The sequence below is a fragment of the Centropristis striata genome, chromosome 6 (assembly GCF_030273125.1).
Source record: "Centropristis striata isolate RG_2023a ecotype Rhode Island chromosome 6, C.striata_1.0, whole genome shotgun sequence".
Lineage (NCBI taxonomy): Eukaryota > Metazoa > Chordata > Actinopteri > Perciformes > Serranidae > Centropristis > Centropristis striata.
The window spans coordinates 3,522,088-3,545,962 of NC_081522.1; the positions used below are offsets into that span (position 1 = coordinate 3,522,088).

A 23,875-nucleotide genomic window follows, 5' to 3' on the forward strand; every position below is an offset into this window, starting at 1 on the left:
TCGCTGTGAAAGGTTCTAATAGTAATGCACAAACACAGTGCGGTAACTACAATGTTGTTTTAAGTGTTTAACAATTCTATGCAAAGATTTGTGTATTTTACACTAGAAGTAATGTTATGTTTTAGTCTAAATATAATGTTACCTCACTTTTTTACTTAATAATTTCCCTATCAAATAAACTTATAATTTATTTTATTCTTGTCTTTCTCTATTTAACACAATGAAGAAATACAAGGCTACACTGTATCACAGTATTATTTCTCTGAAATAAAGCAAAATTTAAATCTTAATAAAAACTTTGTCAGAAGATAAAACCGACATAAAGGAGTTTATTTTTAGTTATAACTTAATTTTGACCAAAAATGTAGTTACTGCAGTTAGGCTTGAAAATTTGTCTTCTCCCTCACAATCCTCTGGTAAAGCTGTCAGAGTTATAGTTTGGGCGTACGACGCACAGATTCGCCACCAAAACCACCAACAGCCTCATTGGCTCCCATATTAAAAACACAGGGAGATTTCAGAAAAAGGGAAGATGGAACAGTTTTTTTAGATCGCTCTAACAAAGCTATTTTTTAGTTTTCCTTAAAAAAAATCACATGTAGACGTTCAGGAAGAACTCAGGACGCCCAAAGTGAAGTCGGATCAATGATAGGTATTATGGTTTTGCCAAAAATGCTTTCTGTTCGAGGCCAGAAATTTCAGTCCACCTCTGGCTGCTATCACTCTTTCATTAACAGGTGTCAGTTAATTCTGTTGATTGCTTTGATCTGATTGCCTTTGATCTTTGATGTGATTACAGTTACAGATACACACACACACACACACATGCGTGTAAGCACGCACACTCCTCACACATGCATACACATGCTTCAAACACACGCACGCACGCACGCACGCACACACACACACACACACACACACGCACACACACACACACACACACACACCGGCAGTAGCCCCCGTGGCCCTTTCAAAATTTCCCCAGAGGAAATTTTCTAGTTATTTATATTATTTCCAGACTGATGAAGATTCCTGTTTGTGTTTAATGTTATTGTGCTGATATGATACCCCTGTTTGTCTCTCCCTCAGATTCAAGGACACCATAGTGAACGCCAAATACGGCGGCCACACCGAGGCGGTGCGTCGACTGCTGGGTCAGCTGCCTATCAGCGCCCAGTCCTACAGCAGCAGTCCTTACCTCGACCTCTCCCTCTTCAGTTATGATGACAAGTGGGTGTCGGTAATGGAGAGGCCCAAGACCTGCGGAGATCACCCCATCAGGTAAGGACTCAGTCAGGGTGAATGAGCATCTTAGTAAACGATGGAACAGAATCACTGTATCAATAAAAGCCCATAAAGTTAGATTTCCATTTCTTTTTTGATTATAAAGCAGGTCTAAATACTGTGAAAGTATCAAAACACTCAATTAATACATACTCCTTCTTTAGACACTTTATTTTTTATTGTATTTTTATATTTTATTGCTTGAAGTATGCCTAGGTTGTTCTTTTTATTTAATTGTGTTGTTATTGTCTCTGTGTGTAATGCTGCTGCTACACTGTAATTTCCCAGCTCGGGATAAATAAAGTATCTATCTATCTATCTATCTATCTATCTATCCATCTATCCATCTATCCATCTATCCATCTATCCATCTATCCATCTATCCATCCGCCATCCATCCATCCATCTAATCGAGGATCCGTATTTTAAAAAAAACTGTATTTCTGTAATGTTTTGATGTCACAACGTTATTATACAGTCATGGAAAAAATTATTAGACTACCCCTTGTTTTTTCATTGTATTGTTTTTTATTTTAATTTAATTTAAATTTTAATGCCGGGTACAACTAAAGGTATATTTGTTTGGACAAATATAATGATAACAACAACAATAGCTCATGAGAGTTTAATTTAAGAGGTGATATCTAGACATTTTCTGTGGTTCTCTTGATGATAACTAAAATCATTATCAAGAAAACCAAACAAATGTACCTTTAGTTGTACCAGGCATTAAAGTGAACAAGAAATTAAGGAAAAAGGGTGGTCTAATAGTTTTTTCCATGACTGTATACAGGCAAAAAATGTCATTCCCGGCTGCAATGATGGTGCAGAGACAATGAAGACCCAGGAACACTGACCAATCACAGCAGAGTGGGCTTTATCAAGAGGGGGGCTTAAAGAGAAGTTTTACATTTAGATAGTGTGAGAAAATATTATTTTCTGAACAGTATTTAAAGCATTTAAACATGTTTTAGTAGAATCCTGTATAAATTATAACATGAACATGACCATAATATGTCCCCTTTAAGATTTGTAGGCTGAAATGATTGGTCGATTGATCAAAGAGTCTAGACAATCATTGGAAATCAATCTGCAACCAATATTTGCAAATTGAGGATTTGGATTTGTGTACATTTTAGGGGCTCATGAACATTGTGATTGGGCTTTTTTTTCACCCATGATTTTCCAACATGATCTCACAGGAATCCGTGAAATAGCCACAGATTTGCTTAACTCAAAATCCGTGGAATAGCCACGGAATCACACAAATTTCCCGTCATATCCGTGGCTATTCCAACATACAAAGTGATTATGTACATTCTTTGAGTGAATATTTAGAAAATAAAACATATATTTCTCGCTAGAAATGTGATCAAAATCCATTTTTATGCAGAAACAAAGTCAAAAATATTGATTTTTTCACAAAAAATGAGAGAACTGTCCGCCATGTTTTTTGTTCTGACCGCCGGAACCTTGAAAGTCACATGACTTGGAACAAACCAATAGGAACAAATATCCATGGAATAGCCACGGCATATGACTGTCATTAACTTGCATTGTAGCGAAATCCGTGTCAGTTTCACGGAAATTTGAGTTAAGCGAATCCATGGCTATTTCACGGATTCCTGTGAGACCAGGTTCTGATTTTCATGTGACTGAATTAACTATAAATCTGATATAATTTATGATAATTAGTTTCAGCCCTAATTGCAGTGTGTCCCCCCTTTACCTGGTCCGAACTCTGTCACCTGTGTGATTTGGATGAGGATGAAAATGAAGTGCATTTTATATTCCCTTGTCCTTTTTATGATCTTTGTGTTAAGCTTTCCTGAAAATGTCTGCCACACAGCCAGTCTGTCTGATGATTGTAGACTTCAGCATGTGCTCACCAGGCATTGAGATAATTGGCATCAGTTGCTCTTTCCATTTCTTTTTCCTCTTGCCTCTGTAGCTAATGTAAGTAGTGTGTTGTAAGCCCATGTGGGGGGGGGGGGCACCTTTCGGATATGACGTCAAAATACTAGGGGTGTGCATTGGCACTGCCCTCACAATTCGATTCGATTACGATTCACCAGGTAACGATTCGATTCAATTCGATTCTACGATGCATTGCGATGCATCACAATTATACGGCACACAACAAGGGACATTTTTCGTCAGTCATGAGGCAATACAAGCAGTCAGATAGGCCTAATAACAATAGATTTTATTGGCTATATTTTGAAAAGAAAATGAATCTCCTGCCTGAGTTCATCTAAAAGTAAGGAAAGAGAAATGCCTCCTCCTGCCATAAAAAGGAACCTGCTGAGGTGAAATTTACATCAGCTAAATGTGGAGCCCTTGTTCCTGAGGTAGGGAAGACGTTAGCGATATCCCAACTAGCTAGCTGTGCTAGTTTTCATGACGCGAAAATCTAACGTTAACGAGTCGACTTTAAATAGGCAAATACAATGGTAATTACCTATCAATAGTACTTTCTATAAAAACGTAAATGTTAAGTTCTGTCAAATACTACCACATACTTCAGTCACAACATATCAAAACAGCTTGTCCCGCTAGCTTACCTGTGCTGCATCAACACATGGCTCATTAGAATATTCAAATGAGCCATGTGTTGATGCGCACACTTCTCGATGGACAGGGAGTGGGTCGGGTTAGCGTCGTGTTTACTGGAACTTTGACAGGGGCGCAAAGGCCACCTTGGCCGTAAATTGAACATTTTTTCACAGGGCATCAAGGCCAGAGTGTGAAATTCCCACCCTGTCCCCCACAACTTTCCACTGGAGGACAGGAAATAAACATAATCGATTATGGCACTTTGCCGCATCGATGCTGAATCGTGCATGCCCCGCATTGCCATGCATCGCCGAATCGATTATTGTTGACACCACTACAAAATACAAATATTCATTAATTTATTAATGTTATAGCAGTAGAGTCTGACTGATGTGGGATTTTTTTTTAGACAGATATGACCTTAGAGGGGAACAATTCACTGATTACTGAACTGAAAAAGACCTTTTCTATGTGCATTGTGCATCAATTTTGCTCTGATATGATATGGTAAAGCTGCTTGATACTAGATATATCAGTCTTGCTCTAAACAGCAGACAGGTCATTCATACACAGTTTATCAGCAGCATTTACTACTCACCTCTCTGGACCGTGTCGATCTTTGTCATATTGGAGCAGAGGCCCTCAGAAACCAAAGGATTGGACTAAACGAAGAACCTAATGGTAGTACACTACCGGTCAAATGTTTTAGAACACCCCAATTTTTCCAGTTTTTTATTGAAATTCAAGCAGTTCAAGTCAAATGAACAGCTTGAAAGGGTACAAAGGTAAGTGGTGAACTGCCAGAGGTAAATAAAAAAAGGTAAGCTTAACCAAAACTGAAAAATAATGTACATTTCAGAATTATACAAGAAGGCCTTTTTCAGGGAACAAGAAATGGGTTAACAACTCAACTCTATGGAGTCTTGGGCTATTTTGTCCATTTTTGAATTCTTTTCATGTCTTTGTAAGTCATTTTGTGTCTTTTTTTGGTAATTTTGTGTCTTTTTTAAGTCATTTTGTGTCTTTTGGTGTCTTTTTTTGGTCTTTTTGTGTCTTTTTTTGGTCTTTTTGTGTCTTTTTTAAGTCTTTTTGTTTCTTTTTTAAGTCATTTTGTGTCTTTTGGTGTCTTTTTTTGGTCATTTTGTGTCTTTTTTTAGTCCTTTAGTCCAACATAAAATGTGATTTTGAATCTTTTTTTTACTTTCAAAACACTATCATGCTCAATAAAGAATTTTAAATGTTGCAAATGTGCATTCATTTCAGAGTACACTGAGACATTAAACTGCATCATTTTCAATTAAATTCTGGAAAAGTTGGTGTGTTCTAAAACTTTTGACCAGTAGTGTATATGTTCTCTCTATGTCCCAGGTTTTACGCACGGGACTCTGGCCTGCTGAAGTTCAAGATCCAGGCTGGTCTGCTGGGACGGCCGGTTAATCACGCCGTGCGGCGCCTGGTCGCCTTCACCTTCCACCCCTTCGAACCCTTCGCCATCTCTGTCCAGCGCACCAACGCGGAGTACGTGGTCAACTTCCACATGAGGCATGTGTGTGCGTGAGGAGCTTGTGTGTGTGTGTGTGCCACAGACTGAACTCACACTTGGAAATCAAAATTGTAGGACTGTTGGGCTTCTGTTAGCAACTACTGGTGACAATACAACAAACATGTCCTCCATCAGGAGGAATAAAACAGTTGGTTCTGTCAGTCGGCCCTTTCTCCTCCTCCAGAGAAATCAGCAGTCCTCTCCCTGCATTCTCCTCCCGATGGAAACCACTGTTCCTCGCCTCTTTCCCCCCTCCATCACACAGTGGTCACTCCACTTGTGCCACTCCTCCCCCTCTGCGAGAAAGGCTGCAATTCTGCCTTTTCCTTTCGCCTGCACCGCTTCGCCTCCTCCTTCCCCTTTCCTCCACAGAACAAAGAGGGACCTGTAGGGAGGAGAGGCTGGAATAAGTGTAAATGGAGATGTAGAGAGAGTGATTGATGTGCGATGGAGGTGGGAGCCGTAGGTGACTGGCTCTCTTTTTCCTACAGTGCACTGAAAGCTGCACATTCATATCAGAATTGCTTATCCAGCTGGTGGATAAAATGGCCACCTGTCCAACAGACTTTATTTTCCTCACACGGATGGGGGAAAGGTTTTTTTTTTTTTTTTTTATATTATATTGTTTTTACACATTTTTACATATTACCATTTGTATATATTTTATGCCAATAAAATTCTCTAAATTTTGCTGTGTTTCTTTTTGTCCGAGCTTTGTAGCAAGTAGAGGGTTGCAGGGGGGATAGAGCTTTTTTTTTTTTTGTGTAGTTTTATGCACAAGCTGTGGTTTAACCCATAAGAAGCCAGACCCAGTTATCCTTAAAGCTAAGTTCTGGGGGATATACCACCATTTCTGATGTGTTTTCAAAAACACTATCCCTAAATGTCCAAGATCTGTGATGTGACATAAACATTATATTGGGTGCTTATAGTATTTATGTTTATAATATTTCACATTTTAAAATTTAAAAAAACTAGACACAAATTTGCCTTTTTGTCTGCATCCTCACAACATCTATCAAAATTGTGACATTATTAGTTCTGTTTAACAACAAATTATTTTTTAGATTTGTCTTTAAGTAGCATAATAATAATAAATCGATAATAAATAAATACAAATAACCATGTGTCTTTTTGTTTATCAAAATTGTGACATTATTAGTTCTGTTTAACAACAAATTATTTTTTTGATTTGTCTTTAAGTAGCATAATAATAATAATAATAATAATAAATCGATAATAAATAAATACAAATAACCATGTGTCTTTTTGTTTATCAAAATTGTGACTTTAATTTGTTCAGGAAATATGGTCAACAAACAAGTTAAATGCAATACAGGACACCCTGTTAACGGATTAGAATTGTTAAATGGGTTTAAACTTAGCCTAGTAACAAAAAATAGAAGATTTAACGTGTTTGTTACACGGGTGTCACCATGGGTTCTTATGGGTTAATATTAAATGCATATCTGTATAGAAGAATACTAGACAGGGAAAAGCTCCGTGTCGAAACCTATAGTAGAACTGATATTGTTTCTGCTTCCTGAACATCTAATTATTGACCTGCATATTTTCTCCTACATTCATGGAAAAAATGATTAGACCACCCTTTTCCTTCAATTTCCTGCTACAACTAAAGGTACATTTGTTTGGACAAATATAATGATAACAAAAATAGCTCATAAGAATTTAATTTAAGAGCTGATATCTAGCCTTTCCCATGGTTTGACATATGTCTGTATATCCTCTCTGTTTGTTTGTAGGTGTGAGCTTGTTAATGAGCATGCATAGGTGTTTTTATGCACATGTGAGTGGGAAAGCATTGGAGTAGAAAAAAAATTGCAAACATTGTTTCAGCTGGATGAAACTGTTTTGTCATACAGCACTTTCCCCCATCTGTTACCAATTTAACCCATAAGAAGCCATGGTGACACCCGTGTAACAAACACTTTAAATCTTCCAAAATCTCCCATATTCAGAACAGAAATGTGGGAAAAGTAGCTAATTTCAAAAAGCTTATTTTTGTTACTGACCATATTTCCTGAACAAATTAAAGTCACTATTTTTATATGTATGGAGATGCAAACAAAAAGACACGTGGTTATTTGTTTTTAATTTATTATTGATTTATTATTATTATTATTATGCTACTTAAAAACAAATCTGAAAAATAATTTGTTGTTAAACAGCACTATTAATGTCACAATTTTGATATATATTGTGGAGATGCAAAGAAAAAGGCAAATTTGTGTCTCTGTCCCGCTCACTTAACACAATCTCACACGCACAGTTCAGATCACCCAAAAAAGACAGAAAATGATCAAAAAAAGACAGAAAATGACCAACAAAAGACAGAAAATGACCCAAAAAAGACAGAAAATGACCAAAAAAGACAGAAAATGACCAATAAAAGACACAAAATTACCAAAAAAGACACAAATTGACCACAAAAAAAGGCAAATTTGTGTCTCTGTAAGCATAAAATGTGTCGAGTTTTTTTAAAAATTTTAAAATAAGAAATATTATAAACATAAATACCATAAAAGCCCAATGTAACGTTTATGTCACATGACAGATCTTGAAAAACACATAATAAATGTTTTATGTCAATCAATTCTATGTGGTCCACTTGGTCTGTGGTATATCCCCCATAACTTTCCTTCAAGGATAAATAGGTCTGGGTTCTTATGGGTTAATAATCAGTTTCTTAACTAGCTGTACAAACAGTAGTTACATACATATATATATATATATCTTAATGGCCTTATAATGAACCTGATATGCTGGTAGCACATACGGAGAGCAGACGAGACACAGTGTAAAAGTGTCGTCATATTTAATTTGAACAGTGATCCCTGCAGTCTGTTCTCCTGCGGTGCATAGGATCATAATGTTGCTATTTTCTATCCGGTCCATCTGTGTTGCACACTAAACCACAGGACATCTGTTTAGCTCTAACGTGTCATTAAAAACACACACAGATATAAACAAATATGCAAATAGTTTCAGCACCCCCGTCTCCTGAGGAGAACGCAAAGTCGGCAAAATATGAACAGGCACACATGTATAATAAACAGGCAAAAAAAAAAGAAAAAAAAGCACACACCAAAGCAGCTGCAAGAGGTCAGCGTGGTATGGAAAGCAGGTGCTGAGGGATTAAGTGTTCTCCTAGCCTCTGGTTACACACTACATAGTGGACCTGGGAGGTGTGTGTGTGTGTGTGTGAGGGAGACAGACTAACAGGGCTTTAAGGGGACAGGGAAGAAGGTGTTTACGGATGGAGAGATGAAACGATTGGTGAGAGATGGGGGGTGACAAAACAAGACAGAGGGAGGTAGAGATTTGAGGATCGATGCGCTGTGAGTGCAGTGGCTGTATTATGCAGCTGCTTAGTTTTGCATAAGCATAGTTAATACTATCTTGTAGATCAAGGCTTAAGGAGGCCACGTTATGTCATTGTCATTATAGTGTGTTTGTGTAAGCTATTGTGTGACAGCATGCTGTGATAAACAACTAATTACAGGAAGCACACACAGCAGGCAGAGACAGGCCTACATATAGGAGGACACTTGGTCTGTTGTCCTCCTTTCAGCTGACTGATTTGAAATTAGCAGGATTGTGTATATTCAACTGCTGGTACTCTAATACAGTAGTTCTCAACCTTTTTGAGTTGCGACCCCCAATTTAAAGGAACACTCCACCGTTTTTTCATATTAAAACATGTTATTCGGTCAAGTAAGACGAGTTGATACAGACCTCTTGCGTCTCAATGCGTGCACTCAATCGCCCTGGCGCGCGGCGCCACTTGGCTAGCACTTAGCTTAGCCCAGTTCATTCATTAGGATCCAAACAGATGGACAGTTAGAAGCGACCAAACTCCTCCACGTTTTCCCTATTTAAATACAGCTACACGAGTAGTTAAACAACCAAGTATGGCGACACAAAATAAAACGTGGCGCTTTTCTAAGCGGATAAAAAGGAGAACTATAATGTATGGCGGAATAGCACTTGGGAGCACTTCGATTCGGCGCAGTAATATCATCACTCCTGACGGAAGTGAGAGGGAGCGGAAGTGATGATATTACTGGATGATGAACTGGGCTAAGCTAAGTGCTAGCCAAGTGGCGCCGCGCGCCAGGGCGATTGAGTGCACGCATTGAGACGCAAGAGGTCTGTATCAACTCGTCTTACTTGACCGAATAACATGTTTTAATATGAAAAAACGGTGGAGTGTTCCTTTAACATGCATGTTGTCCGCGACCCCCGCTCACTGAACACGGTCTCACACGCACAGTTCAGATCACCCGAAAAAGACAGAAAATGATCAAAAAAAGACAGAAAATGACCAGAAAAGACAGAAAATGACCAACAAAAGACAGAAAATGACCAAAAAAGACACAAACTGACCACAAAATGATCAATAAAAGACACAGAATGACCAAAAAGAGACAAAATGACAAACAAAAACCCCCACAAAATGTCCAAAAAAAGACATTAAGTGAACAAAAACACATTAACACAAGAACATTAACAAAAACACAAGAACACTTCAACACAGTGGAGACAGAGCTGACTTCCAAAATGATTTGGCGACCCCCAGAAACCATCTCGCGACCCCAATTGGGGTCCCGACCCCAAGGTTGAGAATAGCTGCTCTAATACAGTCATGGAAAAAAATATTAGACCACTAATTTTCTTCAATTTCTTGTTCATTTTAATGCCTGGTACAACTAAAGGGAGATTTATTTGGAGGAATATAATCACAACAAAATGGCTCATAATAGTTTAATTTAAGAGCTGATATATAGCAATTTTCCGTGACCAAAATCATTATCAAGAAAACCATGGAAAATGGCTTAAACTATTATGAGCTGTTTTTGTTATTATTATTTTTGTCCAAACAAATGTACCTTTAGTTGTACCAGGCATTAAAATGAACAATAAAGTGAAGAAAACAAGGATGGTCCAATAATTATTTCCATGACTGTATGTTCATGGTTCTGTATTTGTTTCAAGCCATAGTTTTTACCCAATCAAATACTTGATTTCCACTTTCTTAACTCCCCCTTATATCTAAAGTAAGCATTTCAGCTCCCCTCAGATGTTAAAAGCCAATAAGGAAGCAGGACACTGAGGAGTTAACTTCCTGCTGGAGTCTTCAACGCAAACACAGATGATATATTACAACATGAACCCAATGCCTCCTTGTACTTAGTACAATAACAAATGTGTTGTATCTGTCTTATTCTGAAGAATCAGGTAAACCCAGAGCCTTCTCCCTGACCTTGGTTGCTACGGAAACATAACCACTCTCTGCTTGGTAACCATGTCTTTTCTAATTGCTGTTGTCGTGGCAACAGCGCAACCAATGTAATCCAGAAAGGCCACAAAGTGTTTCCTGTTGCAGTACTCGCCTTCTCAGAGCAGTTTCTAAGCACATTTGATCATTTAGATAACAGCCACCACAACCAAACATCTAAAAAACTGGCTCAGTGTAGTTGACACTGAAAAACAATTCTATATAATATATTATATATCTATATAATAACAGCAGTTACGGATCTGCAGTGTAAAACATTCATTTGAACAATTGTGTTTGATTTATTTGCATGTTTTTCAGTGTTCATGGTGATTGTGTCTACTTTCCATGGTTAAAGGATAGATAGATAGATTACTGCACTAAAAATGCACTAAATCTTTGCACGACACTTTGCTATGTTATTAATATTATTACTATTATTATTATTATATATACTGTTGATGCCATTATTACCATTATTACTATTATTACTATATACTGTAATATACTACTATTATTATTATACCGGCCTTACCAGCCTTATTTATTATTATTATTATTATTATTATTATTATTACTATTATTATTATTATATATTATATATCATATTATTTTACTTATAATTACTTTATTTATATTTTTCATTTTATTTCTATATTGTTTATTATCTATTATTACATATTATATTATATATAATATATACTGTACTATTATTATTATTATTATATACCGTCTAGTCACTATAGCATTGTTGCATCATATCACCAGTTTAATTATTACCATCATCTTGCCAACCATCCTACCAACTGATGTTCTTTTTTTAACTTCTTAAGTGTCCTTGTTCTATTCTGTGTTTTTTTCTATTGTTGTTTTTATTTATGCTACCTCAGTATTTTATTCTATTGTATTTTATTGTACTTGAATACCGGACTGCTGTGAAAACCAAATTTCCCTTCGGGGATGAATAAAGTAATCTATCTATCTAAAGGATAGTTCATCATAACATTTAAAATGCAGTAGTGCTATTTATCAATCTGGACTGTTTTGGTGTGAGTTTTGCTGAGATGTCAGCTGGAGAGATGTCTGCCGTTTTCTGAGTATAATGCTTGTAGTGCCAATTTTTTTTTTTTTTTTAGAAAAAATGAGAAACTGCAGCAGCAATGTCTCTTTGCAGAAATGATGACACAAGGTGTGTTTCCATTAAAGTTGAATCAAATTTGTTTTTTTTTCATTAAGCTTTTTTAGTGCGAATCTGCATAGATGCATAGAAATTTGGTAATGGAAACACGACTACACTGTAAGAAAAAAACCTGTTGTTTTTACGGTAAAAAACCGGCAGCTGTGGTTGCCAGAACTTTACCATAATAAATACGGTGCAACTTTTTTTTCATATTACGGTAAATAGATATTGGCACTGTTGATTTCCTGTTTAAGATTGCCATTTTATTCCACATTTTCCCTAAAAAATAAAAAGTTTTTCCATCAAAAGAAACGCTGTTCTGCCATATAATTGACAAGAAAATACTTTAGAAATGCTGCATAAATTAAAGATTGTATCATAAATATTACAGTATATTTTTGTTAGAGATATGGTATTTTTACATTTTACAGTAATGTATTTTTAAAAAAAAGAGTGAAAAATACAGTTTTAGCTGATATATACATTTACGGTGTTTCATTGTTACTGAAAATGAATTAACCCATTTTTCATTTTACGTTTTTTTACTGTCATGATTTAGCAGTTTTTCACCATAAAATCTACAGACATTTTTTACAGTGTATACTCAAGATGATCGACAGACCTTATTGTAAGCAGCTTCATGTAAGAGTTTTTTCTTTCTTTCCTACACTCAAAAAAAGCAAACTGGGTGTCTGCTACCTTCTCCTTAGTCTAACATTTAGCTTCTACTAAATAAAATGATGTTTTGTAGTTGAACAGTTTTAAAACATGTAGTTTTAGCATAAAATGCAACACTTTAAAATGTACTAGAATACTTTATGTTAAAACAACCTAATTAAATTGCTGAATATACCGAGCCTAGTTTTGTTGGCTCAGCACAATTAATTCCTGTACTTCACTATTTTAAAAAGTAGTTGTAACTACCCTATTAAATAAAGTAACTCTTAATAATGTCATACATGTTTAAATGGCCCAAGAAAATTATGTTAGTATGTTACAATTACCCTTACAAATCTAGTTGGACTGACCCCTGGTAATTAATTAACAGTAACGCAAATACATCATGTTGACCCGACATATTTACATTTTGTTCACTCAACAAAACTGTTTCTCGCTAAATTAAAGCATTTTATTTAGGTGGAAATTATTTCCATAATTTTATTTCGTTCTGGGAACAAGTTATTTTTTTGAGTGTACATGAAACTGCTCACAACCAGGTCTGTGGGTCATCTGGATGAACAGTGTCATGATTTCTGCAATGAGAGAATTTTTTTTTTGCCACTTTGAGCAAGCCAAGCCTTGTAGTTCCCTTAAATTGGAGACATCTTTACTAGCAAATATTGTGACAGCAAAACAATTTAGATTGATAAACAGTACTAAAGGTAAGAGGAAATGGATTTTGGACTGAACTCTCCCTTTTTGGCCTTTTTTTTTGGGCATTTTGGTGTGAAGTGCAATTCATTTGCTCAAAAAGCTCACTTTTTTTTTTCTGAAAGGAGGTTGTTTTTTCTGAGCTTGAAGCATTGACCCATCAAGTTGTGTGGAATGGACATATTCAAAACATAGTGTAGCTTTGAGCACTACAAGCCAAGTGCCAGATTGCTCCATTGTATTTAAAAAGAAGGCAGACATCTCTATGACAGATATATCCAACACTGGGCATCTTCCACCAAAACAAAAACAATCTGGATTGATAAATAAAATTACAGGTAAGAGTAAAAAAAAATTAAATAAGCACTCGAAAACACACACATGGAAGAGGCCTCACCGTAAACTACACATATTCTTAAAAATGTCGATGTGGCACAAGATTTTGCAAAATAAGCATGAGTAAACAGTTACTTGTAAAATTAGTAAACACAGAACACAGGAATTATGATTTGATATACAGCATGTTCACCTTTACAGTCATGGAAAAAGATTTTAGACCATTGTTTTCTTCAATTTCTTGTTCATTTTAATGCCTGCTACAACTAAAGGTACATTTGTTATATGTATATAGGACAAATATAATGATAACAACAAACATAGCTCATAAGAGTTTAATTCAAGTGCTGATGTCTAGACATTTCCCATGTTTAAAAAAACAAAACAAAAAACCCAATATATATATATATATATATATATATATATATATATATATATTCATTACATTCATTAGTCCTGCTCTGATGTAGAGCAACAATATTCCAAAAACTTTACTATCAATCAAGACTGCTGTTTTTTTTTTTACTTTACCAACAGTGACTCAATTTTGATGGATTTAAGAGCTTCACTAGAAAGCAGGGGGTGGGGGGAGCGGGGGGCACTTGGTTCAAGTTTACTACTCAAACTGGTGCAAAATACAGACAAGATGCTGAAGAAAGAACAGATAATCATATGGATACAAGGTAGTGGCTGCAAAAAGGTCAGAAAAGATTTACCAGGGGGTGGGGGATGGGGGGGGATTTCATTATCCCTTGACATATAAAAAGCAGCTGGAATGTCCCCCGATGACTGAAGGGCCACAGTCTTATTACTCCAAAGATGGCTGCCTTATTTCTTCTCTCTGTGTTTTCTGTTATTGTCCTTTTGCTCCACTTTGTTCCAGTTGGACAGTGTAACCAACCCCTGACTGGTTTGGTGGGTAAACTCACTATGTAAATACATAATACAATTGTATTGATAGTTAAATTCCATATGCACAGTTTAAACAAAACATAGTAAAGATAATTTAATAATAGATAGATTATAGAAATACACAGTTTTTTTTAAAATACGGATCCTCGATTAGATAGATAGATAGATAGATAGATAGATAGATAGATAGATAGATAGATAGATACGTAGATAGATAGATAGATAGATAGATAGATAGATAGATAGATAGATAGATAGATAGATAGATAGATAGATAGATAGATAGATAGATAGATTTTATTTATCCCAAGCTGGGAAATTACAGTGTAGCAGCAGCATTACACACAGAGACAATAACAACACAATTAAGTAAAAAGAACAACCTAGGCATACTTCAAGCAATAAAATATAAAAATACAATAAAAATACAATAAAATATAAAGTGTCTAAAGAAGGAGTAGAATAGAATTCCAGTGCAGAATAAATATGAATATACAGTATAAAAATGTTGGTGCTATGAAACAAATAAGGTGCAATGAACAGGGTGCATAAAAACACATAAAGTGCATAAAAATCTGTTTAATTTACGGTAAAATACCGGCAGCTGTGGTTGCCAGAACTTGACCGTAAAAAATACAGTGTATACAGCGTATTTAAATGTGAATATCAGCAAAAACTGTCATTTATACTGAATAATCCCATTACTTTTAGGATAATTGTGTCATCATGGTATATCTCCATTAACTTTACATGAAAATTTTACATTTTTACAGCAAAACTGTGTGTTTTCTACAGTTTATGACAGTAAAAGTTAAAGTTTTGTACTATTGTTTGATTTACGGTAATTAGGTGTCTGACTATGGTGGTATATCATTTTAAATTTTACGCCCTATTTCTGAGGTAATTTGACAGTTTTTCTGTCATTTCTACTATAAATTTAAATGTAAATATCAGCAAAAACTGTCATTTAGACTGAATATTCCCGTTATTTTTAGGGTAATTGTGTCATTCATTCACACATCATGGTAGTTCTCCATTAATTTTACATGAAAATTTTACATTTTTACAGCAAAACTGTGTGTTTTCTACAGTTTATGACAGTAAAAGTTAAAGTTTTGTACTATTGTTTGATTTACGGTAATTAAGTGTCTGACTATGGTGGTATATAATTTTAAATTTTACGCCCTATTTCTGAGGTAATTTGACATTTTTTCTGTAATTTCTACTATAAATTTAAATGTAAATATCAGCAAAAATTGTCATTTAGACTGAATATTCCCGTTATTTTTAGGGTAATTGTGTCATTCATTCACACATCATGGTAGTTCTCCATTCATTTTACATGAAAATGTTATATTTTTAAAGCAAAAGTGTGTGTTTTCTACAGTTTATGGCGGTAGGATTTAAAGTTTTATGCTATTCTTTGATTTACAGTAATTAAAAGTATCTGCTACGGTGATGTACAATGTTTCATTTTACGACCTATTTCTGATGCAATTTGACAGTGTTTTACTGTAATTTCTACATTTTTACTTTAAACAGATTTACGTACCATGGTAAAACTGATTAACTGTTGTCATGGACTGGTGGGAGGCATCAATACAATCAGAAATTAGAAGTAAGTGTTAGTTTGCTATATTACACTTTAGCCACGTTCCTTTTCATAATTCATACACTGTGACAAAATGTTTGTAGAAATGACAGTAAAAAACTGTCAAATTACATCAGAAATAGGGTGTAAAATTGAAAATTGTATATCACCGTAGTAGACACTTTTAATTACCGTAAATCAAAGAATAGCACACAACTTTAACTTTTACTGTCATCAACTGTAGGAAACACACACTTTTGCTGTAAAAATTTAACATTTTCATGTAAAATTAATGGAGAACTACCATGATGTGTGAATGAATGACACAATTACCCTAAAAATAACAGGAATATTCAGTCTAAATGACAGTTTTTGCTGATATTTACATTTAAATTTACAGTAGAAATGACAGAAAAACTGTCAAATTACCTCAGAAATAGGGCGTAAAATTTAAAATGATATACCACCATAGTCAGACCGTAAATTACCGTAAATCAAACAATAGTACAAAACTTTAACTTTTACTGTCGTAAACTGTAGAAAACACACAGTTTTGCTGTAAAAATGTAAAATTTTCATGTAAAGTTAATGGAGATATACCATGATGACACAATTATCCTAAAAGTAATGGGATTATTCTGTATAAATTACAGTTTTTGCTGATATTCACATTTAAATACGCTGTATACACTGTATTTTTACGGTGAAGTTCTGGCAACCACAGCTGCCGGTATTTTACCGTAAATTAGACAGATTTATTTTTACAGAGTATTAGTTTTGGATGTCAAAATGTGTTACAACTGATTACAGTTGGTAAGTTGCAGCTGGTTGCTATTCATTTTTCAGTGCTTAGAGCAACACAAACAAAAAAATGTCAGATTTGTGCTGTCCTGAAAGTGTACTACGCCAATTTTGTCAGCTGATATTGGCCAGCACACACACATCAGTATTTGTCATATCTGCGAATGAAATCCAATATGTTCCGATATGCAAAACTTTTTTACAGAATATATACATTGCAGGAAATTATGCTTAGGGTGATTTCAAAATCGCATCATATAGCTATATTATCATTTTTTTTTTAAATTTAAACGAAAAGTGAAAATGATTGATACATGACTACCAAAAGTTATCTGTTTAAAAAAAATAGCAGCCTTCTGAGTACCTTTGCATTGTCACAACACTGCAAAAATAAGCTCAATACCAACCTGGTCTCACAGAAATCCGTGAAATAGCCACGGATTTCGCTTAACTCAAAATCCGTGGAATAGCCACGGAATCACTCAAATTTCTGTGAAACTGACACAGATTTCGCTACAATGCAAGTTAATGACAGTCATATCCCGTGGCTATTCCAACATACAAAGTGATTATGTACATTCACTGAGTGAATATTTAGAAAATAAAACACATATTTCTCGTTAGAAATGTGATCAAAATCCATTTTTATGCAGAAACAAAGTCAAAATATTATTTTTTTCACTAAAAATGAGAGAACTGTCTGCCATGTTTTTTGTTCTGACCACCGGAACCTTGAAAGTCACGTGACTTGGAACAAACCAATAGCCACGGGATATGACTGTCATTAACTTGCATTGTAGCGAAATTTGAGTGATTCCGTGGCTATTCCACGGATTTTGAGTTAAGCGAAATCCGTGGCTATTTCACGGATTTCTGTGAGACCAGGTTCCTCAATACACATAAATAAAAATAAGTCAATTTTTATTTCAGCTCAAAAATGAACAATATCGGCCACCATATCAGTAACTGGTGAATGTTTCTCCTCTAAGATTGGCAATGGTATCGATCTCAAAAATCCCACATTAGTTGGTCTCTGATCCACGTCCTTTACTATAATACAGTTAATCCATAAGATCTAATGGAAGAAAGAATGTGTGCCATATCATTTGAGCTCCTCTTTTAATGCAGTGATGCATACCCAGTATAACAGTTTCAGACACACACACACACACACACACACACACTACATACTCCACCTTTGACCCCTTCATATCCCTTACCTGTTATTGTCATCGACCACACAAGTATTATTCCTCCCTGTTACGTATAACACTATAACAGTGTCAACATTTCATTTCGCAGGGATTAGCACTCCGGCCATCCATACAGCTGATTGAGACCAGTTCTGTACTTGTGGAGCCTCCTGGTGAGAACCATCAAATCACAGCACCACCACCTAATGAGTGCAGGGAGCAGGCAGGAGCCCACTGAGGAGGGAAGGAGAGGGTCTAAATATTGACAGCAAATATTTGATTGAGGGGCAGGGGAGTTCCCCGACTCATAGGTGTATACTCAGACACAGAATGCACACACACTCCGAAAACCCCGGCCGACAATTTCACATGTTATCAGCATCTACAGCTGTCTTTGACTTGGAAAGAGAGGGGTGGATGCTTCATATACACACCTACACACACAGTCCTCAGGGCCTGCACCATGCTGAGACAAATACACTGCTTGTGTGTGTGTGTGTGTTTGTCTTTATATAGTTGTGAGGGCCAACCCTTGGCAGAACACCAACAGTGTGAGGACATTTGCATTTGTGAGGACATTTTTCCCGGTCCTCACAAAGAAAATGCTAGAATAGCCTCTAAAGGCCTTAATTAATCAATCTATATGAATTTCAGGGACGGTCCTAACAGAGATGGTAAACCCTGAAATGTGTGTGTTGGGCTAGGGGAATTGGTGGTCCTCATAACTATATAAAGACATGTATGTGTGTGTGTGTGTGTGTGTGTGTGTGTGTGTGTGTGTGTGTGTGTGTGTGATTATTTGCTTCAGATTACTTCTAACTGACTTCATATTGGTCGTACACGCACCCAGTTGGACGCCAGCCTGTGAACATGCACACAACACTCATCTCTACGCAACACACACACAGACACACAGACACACACACACACAGACACACACACACACACACACCTGACTGAGCACCAGTTGGGGGGTTTCAGGTGGAAATCCGCAGGGAAGGCTGCGCAGCATGGTCGACCTAAAAATATAATGCACTGGGATGTCCTTGGTGAATAAACAATCACACTGTAACGTGAGCCATTCCTACAGAAACGACTAGAAAAGAAAAGGTTAAGAGACAGGCATCAGTGTTGCAGAGACAAAAATTATCATTGTAATGTGTTCAGTAAATAATCAAGTGTAAATAAAGACCTTTAATGTTTAGTGTGTGTTCATGCCTGTGAGGGAAATGGTTATTTTATCGATTTTAATTTGGAAAATTGTACTGGTTGTCAGGCATTCAGTGTCTCTCTTGCAGCAGAAACTTTCCTTATTACAGTAAAGGCAAACTGAGGTGAGTCCCAAACTGATCTGAAACCAGTTCTGTCATGTGTGCATGCAGTAAAGAGTGCAGTGAGGCAGACCCAGAGCAGTGGACCAGGCTGCTCTGGTCCCTGAGACCAAGTCTTTCTCCTTTGATGGCTTACTGGTTAGTTAGCAGCAACAGTTGATCAGACGTCTCCACCTGCTGGATCAAAAACAGAACTACAACTCCTTCTTGGCCTACTTTCTTTGAACTACAACTACCATTAACCCTGTGGCCATGAGCAGATCTGAAGAATAATGAATTATAGTTCGAATTAACTTTTATTTGAGTATTAATTTTATTCTGCCACATGTTAAGTTTACATATGTTAAATTCAACCATTTTTTGATTTTATCTTATTTATGAATTACTATAATTCATATATATGTATATGCTAAATGACATGTAATGGAGACTACTAACTATACATATACACTACCGGTCAAAAGTTTTAGAACACCCCAATTTTTCCAGTTTTTTATTGAAATTCAAGCAGTTCAAGTCAAATGAACAGCTAGAAAGGGTACAAAGGTAAGTGGTGAACTGCCAGAGGTAAATAAAAAAAGGTAAGCTTAACCAAAACTGAAAAATAATGTACATTTCAGAATTATACAAGTAGGCCTTTTTCAGGGAACAAGAAATGGGTTAACAACTTAACTCTATGGAGTCTTGGGCTATTTTGTCCATTTTTGGATTCTTTTCATGTCTTTGTAAGTCATTTTGTGTCTTTTTTTGTCATTTTTTGTCTTTTTTTAAGTCATTTTGTGTCTTTTTTTGGTCATTTTGTGTCTTTTTTTAGTCCTTTAGTCCAACATAAAATGTGATTTTGAATCTTTTTTTTTGCTTTCAAAACACTATCATGCTCAATAAAGATTTTTAAATGTTGCAAATGTGCATTAATTTCAGAGTACACCGAGACATTAAACTGCATCATTTTCAATTAAATTCTGGAAAAGTTGGTGTGTTCTAAAACTTTTGACCCGTAGTGTATATGAATAAGTAGTCTCCATCTTACCTCTTACATGTATTTAATGTTAGTATACATTAGTTATATGTATCGCCACATGCATGAAGGCACATCACCTCCAGCTGAACCTCTCAAAAACTAAACTGCTGGTCCTCCCTCCTAAACCTACAATACACCATGACATCATCATAAAAATTGAGTGTGTCTTGCCCCCACCAGGGTGGTGAGAAACTTAGGAGTGCACTGCAAAAAAAGAAAAGTTGGGTGAACTCAAAATTTCAAGGCAACAAACTTCGATAAAATTTGAAGTTGGACAATTAAACTAAATATTTTAAGTTCTGTTTTTGAGTTTGCTCAACTCTGAATTTCTCTGGCACGATTGTAACGCCGCTATGAAATGTCAGCTAATGTTGTGACCACAATTTTGAGTTAGCATTGATACGCTAATGGCTACTCTTGCCTACTAGCTGTCACAAGCAGCGCCGCTAGCATCAGTTAGCCGCTAGCGTCAATTAGCCGCTAGTGTCAGTTAGCCGCTAGCGTCAATTAGCCGCTAGTGTCAGTTAGCCGCTAGCTTTCGCTAATGACCGAATTTCACAACAAAGAAATAAGAGTTAGCAGAACTATTGTCCCTTGTTTTGAACCCCAACTTAAAGATATAAGTAACAACAACTCACCAACTTGTTTTTGAGAAGACAACTGGCTTCCTTTGTTGTGCTAACTTACATTATTGCCCTAAATGTCAGTAATTTATATTTCCAAGTTTTACCAACTTAAATCACTGTTTTAGGCCAAAAATACAAGTTGGCTTTTTTGCAGTGTGATGATTGATGACCAACCCACCTTTTCCTGTCATGCCGCTTTACACTTTACAGCATCAGAAAAATCAGACCTTACCTAACTCAACATGCCACTCAACTCTTGACACAAGCTGTCCTCATCTCAAAACTGGACTACTGTAACGCCTCCTGATGGGCCTGCCAGACTGCACAGTGAAACCGCTTCAGTTGTCCCAGAATGCAGCAGTGCGCCTGGTCTACAACCAGCCAAAAAGGTCACATGTCATACCACTACTCATCCAGCTCCACTGGCTACCTGTTGCAGCCCGCATCAAATTCAAATCTCTAACGCTGCCCTACAAAGTTGTCTCCGGTATTGCACCCACACTGCAAAAAAAGAAAAGTTGGGTGAACTCAAAATTTCAAGGCAACAAACTTCGATAAAATTTTAAGTTGGACAATTAAACTAAATATTTTAAGTTTTGTTTTTTTTGTTTTCTCAAGTCTGAATTCTGAGTTTTGTCAACTCAACTGTAAATTGTACTAACTTATAATTTATATTGTAATAACTTGTCAGCTAATGTTGCGACCACAATTTTGAGTTAGCATTAATACGCTAATGGCTACTCTTGTAGCTGTAGCAAGCAGCGCCGCTACCATCAGTTAGCCGCTAGCAACAGTTAGCCGCTAGCATCAGTTAGCCGCTAGCATCAGTTAGCCGATAGCATCAGTTAGCCGCTAGCATCAGTTAGCCACTAGCTTTCGCTCATGACCGAATTTTACTGCTTTCCCGCATTTCACAACAAAGAAATTAGAGTTATCAGAACTATTGTCCCTTGTTGTGAACCCCAACTTAAAGATATAAGTAACAACAACTCACCAACTTGTTTTTGAGCAGACAACTGGCTTCCTTTGTTGTGCTAACTTACATTATTGCTCTAAATGTCAATAATTTATATTTCCAAGTTTTACCAACTTAAATCACTGTTTTAGGCCAAAAAATACATGTTGGCTTTTTTGCAGTGCAGCTACTTGAACACCCTGATACAGGCATATGCTACTTCACAACTGCTGCGCTCTTCCAATGGACGGCGCCTGGCTCTGCCACACGTTTGTTCAAGTCAATCCAAACTCTTTGCGTTTCTTGTTCTCTGTTGGTGGAACACACTACCAGTTCCTACCAGAGCAGGGGCGTCCCTCTCTACCTTTAAAAAACTCCTGAAGACCCAGATCTTCAGAGAGCATCTTCTCTCCTAGCACCACACCACAATTCTACTCCTAAAAGAATCGTCACTAACACTTATTGCTGCACTAATGGCTCTTATTGCACTGTACCTTGATTGTGTCTCTTCTTCTGTAAGTCTGCTAAATAACTAAATGTAAATGTAGTATATTTCCAACTGTGCTTCTGCTGCTTTACTCATTTAAATGATTGGTGTCAATGAGTCATGAATTTAAGGATAAAGATAAGTTTACCTTTATCAAATTAATTTGACCTGGTGACCTTCGAGTAATATTTTATCTTACTGCAACACTGAAGTGTGTTACGCTCCAGATGTTGTTGCCCTCTGCACCAGGTAGATGTAACTAAAACTAGAAAATTTACTCTGGGGAAATTCTGAAAGGGCCACGGGGGCTACTGCCGGTGTGTGTTCACTATGATGAGATTCTTCAGAGATTTTAAACAGTTAATACTAGTAATGTTATGATACTATATTATATACAAGGAGCACACCTACAACAAGCATTCCTCTTCAAGTATTTATTTATACAGCAACCTATGCCCTTTAACCTCAAAATGTGTGTGTGTGTGTGTGTGTGAAATGTGTATCTGGAGGAGTGTGCGCGCTTACACACGCATGTGTGTGTGTATATAACTAAAATCACATAAAGTTACCTCTGTGTGTGTGTGTGTGTGTGTGTGTGTGTGTGTGTGTGTGTGTGTTAAGAAGAGTCGCTGACCCCCCCGGCTCGTTAAGAAGAGTAAGAAGGAGTCTCCAATAGCACCAGAAAAAGTTTCTGGATTTGTCTCCAGTCGCTTTCTTAAAAAATAGTTGCTAAGGGGGTCTGAAAAGTTGCTAAATATAGCAACAAAGTCGCTAAGTTGGCAACGCTGCTTCACTGGCTTTTACAAATGGCGTGTGTTGTTGTGGTGTAGAGTACTACGTCAATCAAATCAATTTTATTTATATAGCCCAAAATCACAAATCACAGATTTGCCTCAAAGGGCTTCACAGACTGTACATGGTACGACATCTTCTGTCCTTAGACCCTCACATCGGCCAGGGAAAAACTCCTTTAAAAAACCCTTTTAGCAGGGAAAAAGAAGAAGAAACCTCAGTGAGAGCGACAGAGGAGGGATCCATGTCCCAGGACGGACAGATGTGCAATAGAGGGAGGGGGGGGGCACCAGACAGAAATCCCATCAGATTACACCAAAAAGAAAACTATCTGACACACAGGAAAGAATCAAATCAAATCAACTTTATTTATAGAGCCCTTTAAGACAGCGTTAGCTGATACAAAGTGCTTTACATGGCAGGACAGACCAACAATAAAAACAATAAAAACAAAGAACAAGCAAAAACAACTAATACAAAGCGAGTCTCATGCTGGGTAAAACAAAAAACAGTAAATAAAAGTGGGTTTTAAAATTAATCTTTATTTTAAAAAGCCACAAAGAACAAATAAAAACAAAAAATAAAACAGAGAAAAGG

General features: G+C 36.4%; 1 protein-coding gene across 1 annotated transcript in view; it reads left to right on the forward strand.

The window, feature by feature from the left end:
* det1 (DET1 partner of COP1 E3 ubiquitin ligase) overlaps nucleotides 1-6,036 on the forward strand; it is a 28,341-nt gene extending 22,305 nt beyond the window's left edge. Inside the window, exons 8-9 of the mRNA XM_059334901.1 lie at nucleotides 1,090-1,281; nucleotides 5,209-6,036. Of these exons, the coding sequence (XP_059190884.1) occupies nucleotides 1,090-1,281; nucleotides 5,209-5,398 (382 nt within the window). The 3' untranslated portion in view covers nucleotides 5,399-6,036. The remainder of the gene's footprint in view (nucleotides 1-1,089; nucleotides 1,282-5,208) is intronic.
* Nucleotides 6,037-23,875: the final 17,839 nt, after the last annotated feature.